Source organism: Ovis canadensis, chromosome 13 (assembly GCF_042477335.2).
Source record: "Ovis canadensis isolate MfBH-ARS-UI-01 breed Bighorn chromosome 13, ARS-UI_OviCan_v2, whole genome shotgun sequence".
Classification (NCBI taxonomy): Eukaryota; Metazoa; Chordata; class Mammalia; order Artiodactyla; family Bovidae; genus Ovis; species Ovis canadensis.
This window is the reverse complement of record NC_091257.1, coordinates 44,916,319-44,932,981: the sequence shown is the minus strand read 5'-3', so window position 1 is coordinate 44,932,981 and position 16,663 is coordinate 44,916,319. Positions and strand designations below refer to the sequence as shown.

The 16,663-nt window shown below is 38.1% G+C and overlaps 1 protein-coding gene across 2 annotated transcripts in view; it reads left to right on the top strand.

The window, feature by feature from the left end:
* The window catches only part of ITGA8 (integrin subunit alpha 8), a 201,004-nt gene that overhangs the window by 32,253 nt on the left and 152,088 nt on the right, over nt 1-16,663 (top strand). For both annotated transcript variants that reach the window (XM_069547566.1, XM_069547567.1), the window contains exons 4-9: nt 445-568; nt 6,270-6,331; nt 7,944-7,989; nt 11,247-11,372; nt 12,785-12,829; nt 15,242-15,285. In XM_069547566.1, coding sequence (XP_069403667.1) covers nt 445-568; nt 6,270-6,331; nt 7,944-7,989; nt 11,247-11,372; nt 12,785-12,829; nt 15,242-15,285 — 447 coding nt within the window. The remainder of the gene's footprint in view (nt 1-444; nt 569-6,269; nt 6,332-7,943; nt 7,990-11,246; nt 11,373-12,784; nt 12,830-15,241; nt 15,286-16,663) is intronic.

Here is a 16,663-nt window from a genome sequence, read left to right as displayed (position 1 = left end):
TTCAAGTAATAATTAGACAAAGAAAGGACCTAGTTCTTATTTTAAGACATTGCGCTAATTCATTCGCTGTTTAAATGGTCATTTGCTTTTATGCAGGTCCAATTTAAAGAAAAAAAAAGAAAATATGAGTTCTTTACCTTTCGTAAATATTTACTTTTGTCAGGCTACTTTTATTTGATTTAATATCCTGTGGGACAAAATCTCATTCTTTTGTATATGTTTAATTTGTTCCAATTCTATGGTGTATTAATTTTGAGAAATTGACTTAGGAAGTTTAATTAATTCTGACTACCAAGGTACTGATTAGCATACTGGAGGCCAATTAAGTCATCTAATAATTTAGTATTGTTTGTTACAGATTTAGGTCCATTCAACAAGCCAAATCAAAGCATAGTATGTGGAATCTACGTAAAAAAAATATTTATTGTCTTTGATGTTTCACAGGCTTGTGCTCCATTATATCACTGGAGGACTCTTAAACCAGCACCAGAAAAGGACCCAGTTGGCACTTGCTATGTAGCAATTCAGAATTTCAGTGCGTATGCTGAGTACTCTCCTTGTCGGAACAGTAAGTTATTTTTATTCTTGAAACTGAACTTAGCTCACTAGTTTTTCTGCAGTAGCCCATGCAGGTGATCCCCAAACACCATTGCTAAGGAAAAAAGCAATGATGTAAAAGACTGACAGTTTCACAGGAGGCCTAGCTGTGACATGGGAACCAGGACATGGAATTCTGCTGATCCTCTTCTGTATTTTAGAAGAATTCTGCAGTCAAATTGATTGGCTCCTTATTGTAGGCCTTAAGCTCTCCGACTTTACTCAAAACTCACTCTGCATTTGAAAAATGCTAACGGTCCACTTGTTAATTGCAGGAAAGGTGTTAGTTAGCATGGTTGTACCTAGAGGCACCTGAGCAGGTCTCCATCCTGCCTGGTTCTCACTGGCTATTGTGTTCTTTGGCATCTGTGTACTCAGGTTGTCAGCATGATATACCTTCCTTCTTTATGTGTTTAATCCCATTTTTCAAAATATTCTGTACATTTGGAGTCCATGTCTCATCTGGCAGTTCTGGGAATCTTCTGGTGAAGTATCCTTTAAAGCAAGCCTGTAAGCGCCATCTTTGGAGCACCACTGTTCAACCCTTTCCTTTGGGAATATCACACAAGGACCTTGGGACAGCACTCTGGATTCATGGATCTACTCAGAGTCCTTTTGTGAATTTTTCCCCTTTTCTGTCATGTAGAGCATTGGGGTTTATCAGTAAGAAACTAGTGGATTTTTATTCTTATTCTTAAGAATTCACAAGACCATGTTAGAGAAAGTAATGCCATTGAAAAGAACATTCTGATGACTGATTTCAGAATATTGATTTTAAAAAACTCAACCTAAATTAGATTCCCAAAACTATAAGTTTACCTATTTCATGTGAATATTTTTAAATTTCAAGATTAATTTAGGCCAGATAATGAGCAAACATATCAGAGATCAAACAGTGAAGTAAAGAATGGATCAGGGGCATTAGAAGGTTCTTAAAGAGGCCTCTAAAGTGTAGAAATCAAAAGGGCTGGGAATGAAATAGTTAATTCTGGGAGCTTGTGGTGAGGATTTTGGTAAGAAGAAGATTATAACTTCCTGTTTTAAAATACTGAAATAAACCAGGCACTTTCTCACATCTTGGCAAGTGTCAGCTGAATTGAATAATCAGTCAACTCAGAATTTTTCTTTGAATGGCTTTAAAAGAGGTGTTGCTCATAGGTAATAGGCTCAATGATATCCATAGGTAATAAATTCAATGATGTCTGTGGTCTCAGTGATGAGTACTAATTAGTCTATTGTTAAGGGAATAAAGCAGAGAACAAGAGAAAGCAAATCTGTGCCTTCAAAAAACATATTCTAGTCCAGAAGAGAGATAGCATATGTGTAAATAAGAAAGTTCAGGTCCAGCAATTCAACTTCTAGGTATTTATCCAAAAGAAATGAAATCACTGTCTTGAAAGGGTATCTGCCCACATGTCCATTGCAGCATTATTTACAATGGCCAAGACATGGAAACCACCAAAGTGTCCATCAGTAGATGAGTGGATAAAGGAAATGTGGAATAGAAATGGGATATAGATATATACACAATGGAATATTATTCAGCCATAAAAAATAATGATAAAATCTTGCCATTGATGACAACATGCATGGGCATTACACTAAGTGAAATAAGTCAGATAGAGAAAGAAAAACATTCTGTATGATATCATATGCAGAATCTTTAAAAAAAAACACAAACTCACAAAAAAAGAGTACAGATTGGTAGTTGACAAGGTAGGGGTGTGGGCTAAATGGGTGAAGGTGGTCAAAAAGCACAAACTTCCAGTTACAAGATATATCCTGGGGATGTAACTATAGTTAGTGATCCCATATTGTACAGTTGAAAGTTGCTATGAGAGCAGATCTTAAGAGCTTTATAAAACAGTCATTATGTGGTGGTGGATGTTAACTGCATATACCATAGTAATCATTTCACAGTATATCCATATTATTGTTGTTGTACACTTTGGACTAATAAAATGTTAAATCAATTATATCTCAACAAAAAATTTTAAAAATAAATGTTTCTAATAAAACATCAGGTAGTGAAAAGCACTACAGAAAAAATATAGCAAAGCAAGAGAGTAGGGAGTGACATGCCTGGGTAGGGAGAGGAGCCTGTTTGAACAGGACGGTGGGAAGGGCTTCTCTAGTAGTTATTACAGCTGGAAAGCAGGGGCTTTCCAAGCACAGGCAACAGTCATTAAGAGGGATATTTCGTGTCACGTTCCACTCAAGGTGTTGTGCCCCTGGGTTCAATAAGAGGTCATTGTAGTAAGTCCCCTACATATGAACCTTCAAGTTGCAAACTTCCGAAAATGTGAATGTGGGTTCGCATCTGCAGTCACGTAAGTTAGTTCACACGTCTGGCATACATTGCCCCATGCATGCATGCTCTCCAATGGCTGTGCTTTTGTGTACTTTACTGAACAGTACAGTACAGTAGTACGGTACCTTTATTTCAAGCCCAGGATATCTGGAAGCAAGTGTAAAAGCAGTGATGATGTAGCTGGTACTACGGTATTGTTAGATTAAAAATGTTTGATTTTTTGTCTTTTTTTTTTTAACGTGTTATTTGTGTGAAAAGTTTTATAAACCTATGACAGAGCAGTGTTATATAGCCGATTGTCTTAGTTCAGTATCTAGGCTGTCTTTGTTGGATTTACATCTTATAAACAAATTGGGCTTACCAACACTGAGAACTGAACTTGTTGGATGTCGGGGACTTACTGTATTATTATGCTTATGATGAAAGTCAGGTAGAGCAATAAATAATTTCTGAATTTATTCATACAATTAATGATAGAGCTTAGATTCAAACCTGAACTTGTTTCATCGATTTTTACACCTATCCATATCATATTTCTCATGATTTACTAAAAATACCTCCCATAGCAGTAAACTATTATGGCTGAAATGACAAGTCCACGCTTTGCATGCCTCCTGCCTCGATGATATATCTTATTCCAACCACCATCAGGGATGACTGTTTAGGAAACTTGTTACTGCTTCTTGTTTTGCCTTTTATCTGACTGCCCATGTGATGGGAGAGCTCAGATTAAAATACTGCACAAGGCATCTAAACTTGTGGGATAAGAGTTTCAGGGGGAGTTTGAATTATTATCTAAAAATTTAAATTATAGTATGCTTGCATTTTGAATTACATGGGTACATTGTGTTGCCAATTTATTTAGCACTTACTTTCCTAAATCAAAGGATAGCTTGACAAAAGTAGTGGTTCAGTTTATGTTGAATTGAAGAGTAACCAAACAAATGGTCCAGAATTCTTCCCTCTCTAGCACACAACTCCAGTGTTCACATCCTCCTAATCTCTCTCTTACTGGGCGTACTTCCTCCTCAAAGGCACCCAAGCAGCCCACTTCCTGTGTTCTCTGAGGAGTTCACAGTTCATTAACACAAAGCAGCTTGTTCATGAGCGTGTGGTCAGTATCACAGAACAGAAATATTACTTTCAAAAGCGGATTCTAAGAAGCCGCTCATGTTCATTTCACACCATAAAGCCCCGCTACTGACACTTTGAGCGTTTTGGGTGGTAGTCTGCTCATTCATGCTAATGACATGCCTGTCACTTTACGGTCATTCATAATTCAGGTGGCAATAGTTGGCAGACACCCTTCCAATCTCCTTGGAAAGCAAACACGTGAGAGCATCATTCCCTGAATTCCTGAGTTTACTCTGGGACATAATTGTAAAGTTCACAGAAGCTTTGAAGTTCTGGGAAGAAAGATTCCTTCAGCTCTCATAAACAATAATTCTAAGAGAAAAACTTACTTTACAAAGGAAATAACCTCCCATTTCTATCATAATCACCACTTCAGCGTTTGAAGTTAGCTATTTTCTTAATGAATTTTGTGAAAAATTATTCAATTTTTTTTAGTTTCCTGTTTTGAAGCAAAGTGATTTCAAAGAATGGTCCTGTTTCTTCCTTTCTGAATGATTTACAGTATTGAAAAAATCAGAGTTGATTTTCAAAAGAATTTCTAAAAAGGTTTTTGCATTAAAATTTATTTCTTAAATATAGTCAAGATTACACATGTGTATTTACATAATCATATATCATGTATTAATCTATATTTCTGAGTACATACAAATATTTACACACATGGACTTCTAGAAGAATGGTACCTGGACATCTGAGGTTATACAGATGAGACTTTAAGGAACTCTGCAACATTCAGAATTATGAACCAGAAATATAGTTATAAAATAAAATATATTGTAAGGTACTGTGCAGTAAACATCTGTTATGAGGATAGATCTGCTAACTGTTTTCACCAGAAAAAACAAACAAAAAAGCAATAGCTGTTTTGCAGGAGGTGCACAGGAAACTTTTGGAGGTAATGAATATGTTTATTCCCTTGATGGTGGTCGTGGTATCGTACTATCAGGCATATGTCTAAACTCATCAAAATGTACACATTAAGATGTGCATTTTTGTATATTAAATATACCTTAGCAAAGCTAGAAAAATAGAACTTAGCCTAAAAGAGCCCACAAAACATCAATTGACATTTGAATTAAAAACAGATCACACACAAAAAAAGCAAAATAGAGTATATGAGGTAAAAAGTATTTTAAAATATAAAGGGAGCATCTGGAAAGAATGGCTGATGACAGTGCTAAAATTAGCTAAGAACTAACCAAAGAAAAGAAAAAACAGAAGACATTCTAGGAAAAGCTGCAAAGGCCAGATCCATTTCAGAAATCGTCTGCAACAAGCACATGTCCAGCCTATAAATTCTTCCTGTGATGATATGCATTTCCTTTCCTGCCCTCTTATTTTAGTTTCCATTCAGGAGTATCCTTGATAAGAAAGGGGTAATTATTTTCATGTTTAAATCTAACAGTATAATAACTGAGATTCCTTCCACTGAACTGTATTTTGGTTTTAATTTAAGTGCTTGAGAAATTGTAGATGGTCTTTTAAAGTGCAATTGACAAGTAGTACATTCTTCATTCTGATGTCCCAGGATTCTAATATGCTGGGAATCCACATGTTGACGGGCTTATGGTTTAAAAAGCTGTGTAATAAAATCCAATTGGACATACACTTAGTGAATTGCACTGCAGAGAGTATAAAACAAGCCATTTCTAGAGAGTGTTCTCTTTTGTAAACACTAGTGTCCCTGTGAGATGCCTTGTGATCAGAAATGCAATGTCCAAATTTACCTAACGATAAGAGAATAATTTGAAGTTAATTTTGTATGAGAGATCATGAAAATTAAAACTCTCTTCGGTGCTCCCAGCAGAAACTGGCTCCACACACGTGAGCCAGTTTAGCTCTCTTTTTCTTGTAGCATTGCTTCAGTCAGAACACATGGGTGCCCTGGAAACACATTACTGCCATTTGCAAAACTTGGGACATAACTGAGAGATGGACATATTATTTCTTCAAATAAACATGAGTTGTAAAACCTAGTATCATAACTTCGAGGAACATTATTCCTATTGATCTTAGTATAAAATGACAGTGCCATTTGGGATAAGAAAACAGATTGAACTCTTTAAGAAATTACTTACAATAAATTTTTAGAATAAGTAATAGAACACACACTGATCATTTTAAATTTAGAAGTATATTAAAAATATAAAATATATTAAAATTTAATTATTAAAAATATATCTTGGCAATGATAGCATTATATGTTTGTATCTTTTGATCATTCCAGGCAATGCTGATCCTGAAGGCCAGGGTTACTGCCAAGCAGGACTTAGTCTGGATTTTTATAAGGTAAATTCTTTTGGTCTTATAGTTTCTAAAATTTATTTTACCTGTTTGATTTTTTTTTTTACCCCCTGCCTCTCATTCCCGCTTCTATCTACCCCCTAATAACTGCCACCATCAAGAGAACATTTAGGTATATACCTAACCTGTTTTGGCAATTTAAATTTTTTTGTTTGTAAAAATCTCTGCGTGTGATAATCTGTTAATAGAAAAGAAATACACAGGTTGAAAAACAACAGTCTTTTTAAATGAAAATCGCAAAAACTTAGTAAAGAAATATGTTTCTAAAAAGATCACAAGAATCTATAATTTTTATCTCAGCTGTAATTGGATGATTAGATTTCACATTACTGTTGAAATTCACATATCCTTTCACAAAATTAAAAACAGATATCTATAAGAATATAGGAGGCAAAGATGCCATGGTTTTGACATCTAAACATCTAAATTTCAACATCTAAAATCTTACTTTCTTTGTCTTGTGTGTTTTTCCTCACTGAAAGTTAAGGATGTAGGATATGGAAGGTGGGGTGATAAGGAAAACAAAATTTTTATCTGGAGTTTTCACAGTCTCTCTTGGGAAAGGATGGGTTTGCAGATGTGTAGGAAAAGATAGGCATAACTGTGACCTTGAAATAAACAGGAACCAAATTTTCTTTTCATTGCTATAGTCTCGAAAGACCATGTCTGCAGAACTGTGCATCATGAAACATGTAGATCTTTTGCTTACCTGAAAGTGTTAGTTGCTTCAGTGGTATCTGACTCTTGTAACCCCATGGACTGTAGCCCGCCAGACTCCTCTGTCCGTGGAATTCTCCAGGCAAGAATACTGGAGTGGGTTGTCATTTCCTTCCCCAGGGGATCTTTCCAACCCAGGGATCGTATCCAGGTCTTCCACATTGCAGGAAGATTTTTTACCATCTGAGGCACCAGGAAAGCCCTTTGCTTATCTGAGGCAGTGCCAAAAGCCTGAATATATATATTCTCAGGGGAGAAAATTTTACTTACCTAATTGAACCTAATTAAAATTATTTAATGTGATAACACATAAGTAACAAAGCTATAAAAGGAAAGAAAATGACTTGCATGACTCAGATATAAGGGCCTCTTTTAAAAATTACTTTATGTATGCAAATTTTGGGGGCAATGCTTATGAACAGTCATTTCTCACCCAAATACCAACACAATATACTAACACATATATATGGAATTTAGAAAGATGGTAATGATAACCCTGTATGCGAGACAGCAAAAGAGACACAGATGTATAGAACAGACTTTTGGACTCTGTGGGAGAGGGAGAGGGTGGGATGATTTGGGAGAATGGCATTGAAACATGTATACTATCATGTAAGAAACGAATCGCCAGTCTAGGTTCGATACAGGATACAGGATGCTTGGGACTGGTGCACTGGGATGACCCAGAGAGACGATATGAGGAGGGAGGTGGGAGGGGGATTCAGGATTGGGAACTCATGTACACCTGTGGCAGATTCATGTCAATGTATGGCAAAACCAATACAGTATCGTAAAGTAAAAAAATAAAAATAAAATAAAATGACTTGCTTAAAAAAAAAATCTCAGTTTTTCAATTGTTATTGCTGTTTCTGTTTTGTAGAATGGAGACCTTATAGTTGGAGGCCCTGGAAGTTTTTATTGGCAAGGTATGTCCTGTTAGCAGAGAAGAAATCCCCTTGGTTGTTTCTAACAAGGAGATGAAACAGAAATAACATCAAGTGCTGACTTTTTATTATGTTAATTTTATCTCCAAATTGTTAGTTTCTCCAGTGAAGGAAGCATCATTTCAGTTTACGTTGATACTCTGTGATATAAATGATACTTTACAATACTGTGACAACTACATTCCTTTATTCAATAAATGCATATTGAGGCCATGCCAGACTTTGTGCTGGATGCTGAGGATATAGTAATGAGTAGGAACTTGCAGAGGTTACCATCTGGAACTTTTCGGCCAGCCTAATGCTTGAGAAACTCCAGGCACGATACTAGCAAGGAAAGGTATGTCAAGACAGGGCTGTGAGAGCATAGGAGGCTTCTCTGGGGTGGTCCCATGCAGGGGTGTCATGTGTTCTGAATGCTGGCTGACATGAAATATAACCTGTGCTCTGCAGTGAAAGCACCAAGTCCTAACCACTGGACCACCAGAAAAGTCCCACAAATGTGTTTCGGTCTTTTGTAACTGAATAGGTGTAGGTGAATCCTAGTCTCTGAGATGGAGAACACTGGAAGACGAAAGACGATGGGGTGGGAGGGGGCTGGGGAAGGCAGATGATAAGTTTGCTTTTGGTTATGTTGAACATGAACATGTCTGAGATGTCCAAGACTTTTCATATAAGTATTTAGATATGTGAGCGTAAACTCAGAGACGATATCTAGGCTAAAATAAGAACTAGCATACTGGTGATAACTGAAGCCAGGAATGTGAATGGGATGCCTAAAGAGAGATCACAGAGAATACAGACAATTTGGCTGTCAAGTTTAGCATAAAGATAGAGTAGAATATGAGAGAGATGAATAGTTGAGTGAAGTGGTTTTTGTTTTTAATGGAAGACACCTGATCGTGTTTAAAATGCCAATGTGAAAGATACAGGTGAGATCGATTTATGGTAAAATTTTACATGAAATTACTGTACTGTTTAGCTTAATTCATAAGTATACAGATATAAACATCAAAGAATTAACCTTTGAAGCCTTTAAACATTATTTTGTAAACTGGAAAGTAATATGTTTTGTGTAGGGGTTGAATAAAACGTGTGTCTTTGAAAAGATTTTGTTTAAATCACTTGATTAATTTCACATAATTCTTTCTTTACGTTGAAAAAAGGGTATTATACCAATGACAGACTGAAAATCAGCCCTATCAAGGGCACAGGGATTTGTCTGAGATAGATACTTTAAATTTTTACTCAGTCTTAAGATTATATCTATAGAAGCAACTAAAGGAAATAAGCAAAGACAGTGTGTTCATGGAAAGAGGGAGAGGGTATTCAACTTTTACCCACAGAAAATTGGCACATTGTACAGACATTGTTCAGAAACGCATGTGTAAATACAATCATCTTAATATAAGAGCAGTCATTTCAGTCACGGCCACTTGGAGATAGTTATGGCCTGGTTTAACAGTTTTATTCTTTTGGAACTTCAAACAGAAAAACTGTGGGAATGGGTGAATTCCCAAGGAATAATTTGGCTTTAAATTCAATATTCAGTGTTAGTCTCTTGAAAGCAGTCCTCCAGTTTTCTCCCAAAGAACATGAGATCACACTTTTTCCTTAGATGTCCATAATACATATGGGAATGCATAAAAGTTTTAGTGGAACATTGCTGGCCATCTTTTTGATTCATGTCTATCTCAATACAATCATGTTTCAAGACTTCTGATAGTGACTTTATTTGGGGAGATTAGCCAGTGTTCTTATCATATCAATGTTGGCAGCCATGGATTCTCTTTTTGCTAAAACTCTGTATTTACTGGGCCTCGCTGCTTTCCATTGTCTTACTTTTATGTTTTGTGCATATATTTTAGCATAAAGTGTGAATGACTTAGAGATTATGTAATTTCTTCCTTTAGCTTAAGTTGATATGTTTTATAGTCTATTAACTTAGTAAGTGATTTAGAGCTAATACATCTGTACTCTGAGAGAACACAAAAAGTATTACAGGAAGGCCAAAAAGGACCTTGTTTGTAATGCAGAATATTCCAACAGCAAAACCCCATGACCTTAGGGAATGTACTCAAACTCTTTCCAGAGGTCCCCAACATTTTTCACGCCAAGGACCGGTTTCATAGAAGATAATTTTTCCACAGACTGGGGGTGGGGGATGGTTTCAGGATGATTCAAGCACAATCGAGTTCACACTCTTATGAGAATCTGATGCCGCCACTGATCTGACGGGAGGCAGAGCTCAGTTGGTAATGTGAGCTATGGAGAGCAGCTATCAATACAGATGAAGCTTCACTTGATATCCTGCCTCTTACCTCAGGCTCAGAGACCCCTACTTTAGGTCACAGTTTCCCCATCTGTAACAAGATATATTTTGGCTAGATGATCTCAAAGCTAGAGGGTGTTTCCTATAGCTAGAATAGTCGAGAATAAAAATTTAGTCAAGTAAATTTTGCCTACAGGTGTCTTCACTCTTAGATATGTTTATTATTTGGATGTGGAAGGAGTATGTAAAGGCAGGAGAAAACAGATACAATTAAAGGGTACAGGATTAACAGATGCAGACTACTATATGTGAAAAAAATAAGTAGCAAGGATATACTGGATAGCACAGGGAATTACACCCATTATCTTGTACTGATCTCTGAAATATTGAATCACTATGCTGCATGCCTGTAACTAACATAGTATTGTAAATCAACTATATTTTGATAGAAAGAAGGGGAAGGTGAGACGAATCAGGAGATTAGGGTTGACATACATACACTGCCATGTGTCAAACAGATAGCTAGTGGGAAGCTGCTGGGTAGCACAAGAAGCTCAGCTCAGTGCTGTGATGACCTAGACGGGTGGGATGGCGGGGGTGGGGTGGGAAGGAGGTCCTAGAGGGGAGGGGATATTTGTATACACATAGCTGATTCACTTCATTGTACAGCAGAAACTAACACAACATTGAAAGCAATTATACTCCAAGAAGAAAACAGAAGAAACATATTATATTAAAAAAATTACATAGTTCATCTTTGGTTCTTCTGTCAGCATGGAAAGCTCTAAGCAACTGTTAGTGACTTTACCTTGCAATTCTAGTCAAGGCAGGGAAATTCACTGTCAAAATTGCAGAGCAATCTCATGATCATTTTCAAGAGCATGAATGTTGTTCAAATGCCTTGTGTCTGCATGGGGAGGGCCTGACTCACGCATTCATTCAGTTAACCTATTAATCTGTTTGACCACAGGTCAGGTGATCACAGCCAGTATTGCAGATATCATTGCAAACTACTCATTCAAGGATATCCTAAGGAAATTGGCTGGAGAAAAGCAGACAGAAGTGGCTCCAGCTTCCTACGATGACAGTTACCTTGGTGAGATGCATTGCTTGAGATATTTATGATTTCTCAAAAGAAAAGTATATGAAATGCTGAGGCAAATTTTATCCCTCACTTAGCTGATAATATATGGCACCTTATGGAAGTTTTCTTAATAGCTTGACGTGGACTGTTAACTTTCTTGTCTTCTGATTCAGCTGTTATATATAATCGACATAGTTTGATAGCTATTTTATAGGCTCCCTGACAGTCTATTGCACATAAAATATTTTGCCAATTGTAGATATTGTGTATCAGTGAGGATGCCCTGTGCCACCTGGACAAAATGATGCTAGTCTTTTCCAGTTTCTAGAAAGAACAAAAAACTTTCCAGTTGCTGAAATGTTCTCAAAATGTGCAGCCACCCAATGCCATTTCATCACTATTGTCTCTTTGGTATTGTATTGGCATTTTGATTCCTTAATGAACTTTAGAAAAGTGTAGTTCTCTTTTATCACCTTACCTCATTTTAGAGCCAAGTAAAATTCGTGGGGAATTATCATCGAAGGTTCAAGTACAAATTGACACCTGCTATGGGCACTTGTCATCTCCCTCGGGCAAGGCTTAAACCATGTGCTGCTGCAGCTGCTGACCTTCAACATGCCCCTGAAAGGAGTTCAGGGTGGAGAGCAGAAATGAGGCGCTCTATACTCTGGGAAAACTGGCAGAACAAGTCTTCAGATAATTAGATATTCTCAGGAGATGATTTTATGAGCCCCAGTTCCTGTATCTCCTCATATCTAGAAAAGCATGAAATTCCTTCATGGTGATGACTGCTCCTTTTGACTAGCAGAAACTTTCAGTGAAAAATTATGTGCTTGAATGCATATACTCCCCCTCCACCAAAATCACATATATACTTACCTTCCTTCGTAGCTCTTTGGAGCAGTTGCTTAGAGCTATCTGAAATGCTGTCTCCTGAGCTATAGTCCTCATTTTGCCCCCAATAAAATTTAATTTGCAACTCTCACATTGTGCATTTTTCTTAGGTCAGCAAAGGTATAAGAAGTAGGCCTTGTTGGTGATCAGAAATAGCAAAACCTGAGCGTAAGAGTTAGCCTTTTAGAGTAATGATATCTGATTATGATGAATCAGCAGCTCTTGAAAGGCAAAGACCACAATTCACATGTAAAGATGGGCAATGGAGCATTCCTGCTTCTCAAAGGGACCTCAAAATCCAATCATGTAGCCACACTCAGAAGGCGCAGATCTATTATACTTCTAAGATTTAGTGTACGTCTTGGCTTGATTGGTTTTCCTCTTTATAGAATTCTAGACTTTTATATTACAATATTTGTCAGGATTTCTGCACCGAGTAGTGCTATGATAGTTCCTTCATGTTTCTAGATTATGGATTATTTGTAAAGGCATCAAACATCTGATTCTCTTGTCTCTTTTCTTTAAAACAGGATATTCAGTTGCTGCTGGGGAATTTACTGGGGACTCTCAGCAAGGTGAGAGACATGGTTGAAATCAAGCCATCTATAAAACATGGGAAAAGTAGAGTGATCTGAAAAATCTCTTTTAGGAATGTGATTTTTAAATGATTCTGAAACTTTTAATCAATATTACATTTGAATAATCTTATAGCATTGTAGCCATATGAGGCTGCAAGCTCCAAAGTTCCTAGTATGATGGTTGATTTCTATTTTTTTCCCCAAACTTATTTATTTTTTATTGAAGGAAAATTACTTCACAATACATTTCTGTTTTTTTAACGAAATTCTGAATGTTTATGGGATGTGAGAAGCAGTGGTTGCCATGTATCTCAGATGGCATAATGCCCCTTCATTTTTATTATTTGACAAGTCCGATCCTGAAATAAGTCAACTCCATTTTCTCTGACCATGGTGTCTTTAGGTGCCCATAGTAAACATCCATACATGTATCTATACTTGTACCCGTGAAGCTGGAATGTAGTGTAAGACCTAGAGTCTCTACGCAAAACTTAACATCGCTATTTGAATGGCTTTTGCAAACTTAATGTGCTTATACCTGAACTCCTGATCATTGCATTTAAACGTGCTCTCCCTTCCATCAGCTCCATCTCAGTAAGTGACAATGCCATCTGCCAAGCTGCTCAAGCAGAATACCTTGCAAGTCAGCCTTGGATTGTGCTCTTTCCTCCACTCCCCACCCTTATCCAATCCATGAGCCAATTCTGCTAATTAAACTCAAAAGACAGCCAGAATCTGACTCTTACTTCCTCCACAGCTACCACTCTCAGGTGTCCATCAGCACGTTTGCAGTAGCTTCCTAACTGGTCTCCCTGCTCTCATCTTTGCCCTCCTGTAGTCTAGATCCAGTAGGCAACTGGTCCTTTAGGAACAGAAGTCACATTGTGTTACTTCTTTGCTGAATGATTCCCCAGTTCACTCAGTGTAAATCCTGAGTCTTCACAATGACCTAAGAGACTCTGTTCATGAGAGCCCATTTACTTTAACCTCATCTCCTTACCCTTTACTCCTCACCCCAGCCATCCTGCCCTCCTTGCTGTTCTTGGAATTCTCCAGACACACGTCTACCTCAGGACCTTTGCATGTGATGTTCCTTCTGATAAGAATGTATATCTCCCAGATCTCCATAATATTTACTCCCTCACTTTCTTCAGTTTTCACTAACCTGTCATCTTCTTGCCAAGACCTCCCCAATCACCAGGTAAATCCTAATTCCTTCTTCCTCCCAATTTGAACATCCCCAGTACCATTTTACCTGCTTAGTTCTTCTGCTCTACACTCATCCCCTTCTAACACGACATTAATGGACTCTACTTTTCAAATAACTGCCTCTTTCAGCTCAAGTATAAACTTTATGAGAGTAGAGAATTTTGTCTTCATTCCCTGCTATAGCCTATGATTGCTTGTCAATGTTGATTGAATGACTGAATTTACTGATACTACTTAAAAGTCCAGCATCTAAACCCAAATGAATCTTCTCTGATTATTAACACTCCAAGAGCATGAATGCCCAGCTCTGCTGGAGTTTAGTATATGAGGTAGAATTAATGCTAGAATTTGTGCTATACATTTAGGAGCAGGTTTGAGGAAAGGGAAATTCGAATGGAAGGGGACTTTTTTTTCCCAGGCTCCCTTCCTTTAAATTAAACTAACATTTTAACCCCAAATGAATCAAAGGATAGTTTAGATTTACAGAACTGAGAACTGGAAAGATCTTTGATAATCAATGAGTTCCAACTCCTGTCTTTTGCAGGTGACTGGAAAAAGTTAGGTTCAAGGATTGATCCTGGGTTTATGGAAGACCCAAGGACTAAAACCATTGCTTTCAGAATCTAGAGCCATATCATTGTGCATTGGAACATTCAGTCCCCTTTCCACCAGAGTTGCTGCTTCTATCTCTATTACCAAAGCTTCCTTCTTTGCATACTCTTGGCTATGAGGATGCCCTAGAATTCTGTTCCAGGGTGGCCAGGCTCAATCATTTATTCTATGTGGTTTTTCCTTAGGTAACTGAAATTGCTTGAACACTGTCCCTTTGTGGGACAGGAGATGTTATTTTGTACACTAGCATAGGAGACTAGTTCAGAAGACAGTGAAAGCTGGAGAAACCAGAGCGAGAGGTTTAATTGACAAATCACACACAGATCTGAGAAGGCAGGCTTATGTTCTAGAGGCTGAAACGCATGGAGGCTCTGGTGGAGACAGGTGATTCTCAAAGTACAACGTTGAGTCCTGTTTTCTTTTTCTGTAGCAAAGGCAAAATCCAATGCAAAACTGTAACTTCAAACTTTCAGCTGTCCACGTGATCCATGATAATTACTTATTTAAAAAGTACCAGCTTTAGCTGATTTGTTGACTACCTTTAAAGTAGACTGTGTAATTTACCTTCTAAATGACTTTTCATCACAGAATTGGTTGCTGGAGTTCCAAGAGGCGCACAGAATTTTGGATATGTGAGTACTAAAAATGTGTTAGAGGATATTTTGCATATGTGCAAAGAATCATTTTTTTAAAATGATGTTAAAGATTTAAATCTTTGAAATCTTTCAAAGTGCCCTTAAAGATCCATACTTGTTTGCTTATGAAAAGGGAGGCTAGATTATTTTCTGACCCATGTATAGGATCAACTCCATTATTTGTGGGACCCAGTATGAAGTGAAAATGCCTGGCCCCTTGTTTGAAATTCTTAAGGATTTCAGGACAGTGACAGCTGGGCTATCCAAAGGATAGGGCTCATCTGAGTGTGGGGCCCTGCCTGACTGCAGAGGTCACATACCCGTGAAGTTAGCCCTGTCCTTGTGCATAATTTGGGAGTAATTGCAGAGGATCCCATTGTTGACATAAGCATCATTTTAATATGCCTCACACAGTAAACACAATAAGGTTGATTGTTATGTCACTAGTGTATTAGATTTCAAGGGCTGTCATAAGAAATGACCCCAAATTGGGTGGCTGATAACAACATAAATTTGTTCTCTCCCAGTTCGGTTCGGTCGCTCAGTCGTGTCCGACTCTTTGCGACCCTATGAATCGCAGCACGCCAGGCCTCCCTGTGCATCACCAACTCCTGGAGTTCACTCAGACTCGCATCCATCGAGTCAGCGATGCCATCCAGCCATCTCATCCTCTGTCATCCCCTTCGCCTCCTGCCCCCAATCCCTCCCACCATCAAAATCTTTTCCAATGAGTCAACTCTTCGCATGAGGTGGCCAAAGTATTGAAGTTTCAGCTTTAGCATCATTCCTTCCAAAGAAAACCCAGGGTTGATCTCCTTCAGAATGGACTGGTTGGATCTCCTCACAGTCCAAGGGACTCTCAAGAGTCTTCTCCAACACCACACTTCAAAAGCATTAATTCTTTGGTGCTCAGCCTTCTTCACAGTCCAACTCTCACATCCATACATGACTACTGGAAAAACCATAGCCTTAACTAGATGGACCTTAGTCGGCAGAGTAATGTCTCTGCTTTTGAATGTGCTATCTAGGTTGCTCATAACTTTTCTTCCAAGGAGTAAGCGTCTTTTAATTTAGGAGGTTGGAAATCTGAAATCAAGGTGTGATGGCAAGGTCATGCTCCCTCCCACACACAAGGGAAAGGACTCTTCCTGCCTCTTCCAACTTCAAGCGGCTCTGCCTTCCCTTGGCGTGTGGCAGTTTCACCCCCATCTCTGCCCTGGCCTCCGTGTGGTTTTCCTCCATCTATGTCTGTGTGTCCTCTCCTCCTTTTATAAGGACACCTGTCATTGGACACAGCTGCTAAGTTGCTTCAGTCATGTCCGACTCTGTGGGACCCCATAGATGGCAGCCCACCAGGCTCCCCAGTCCCTGGGAT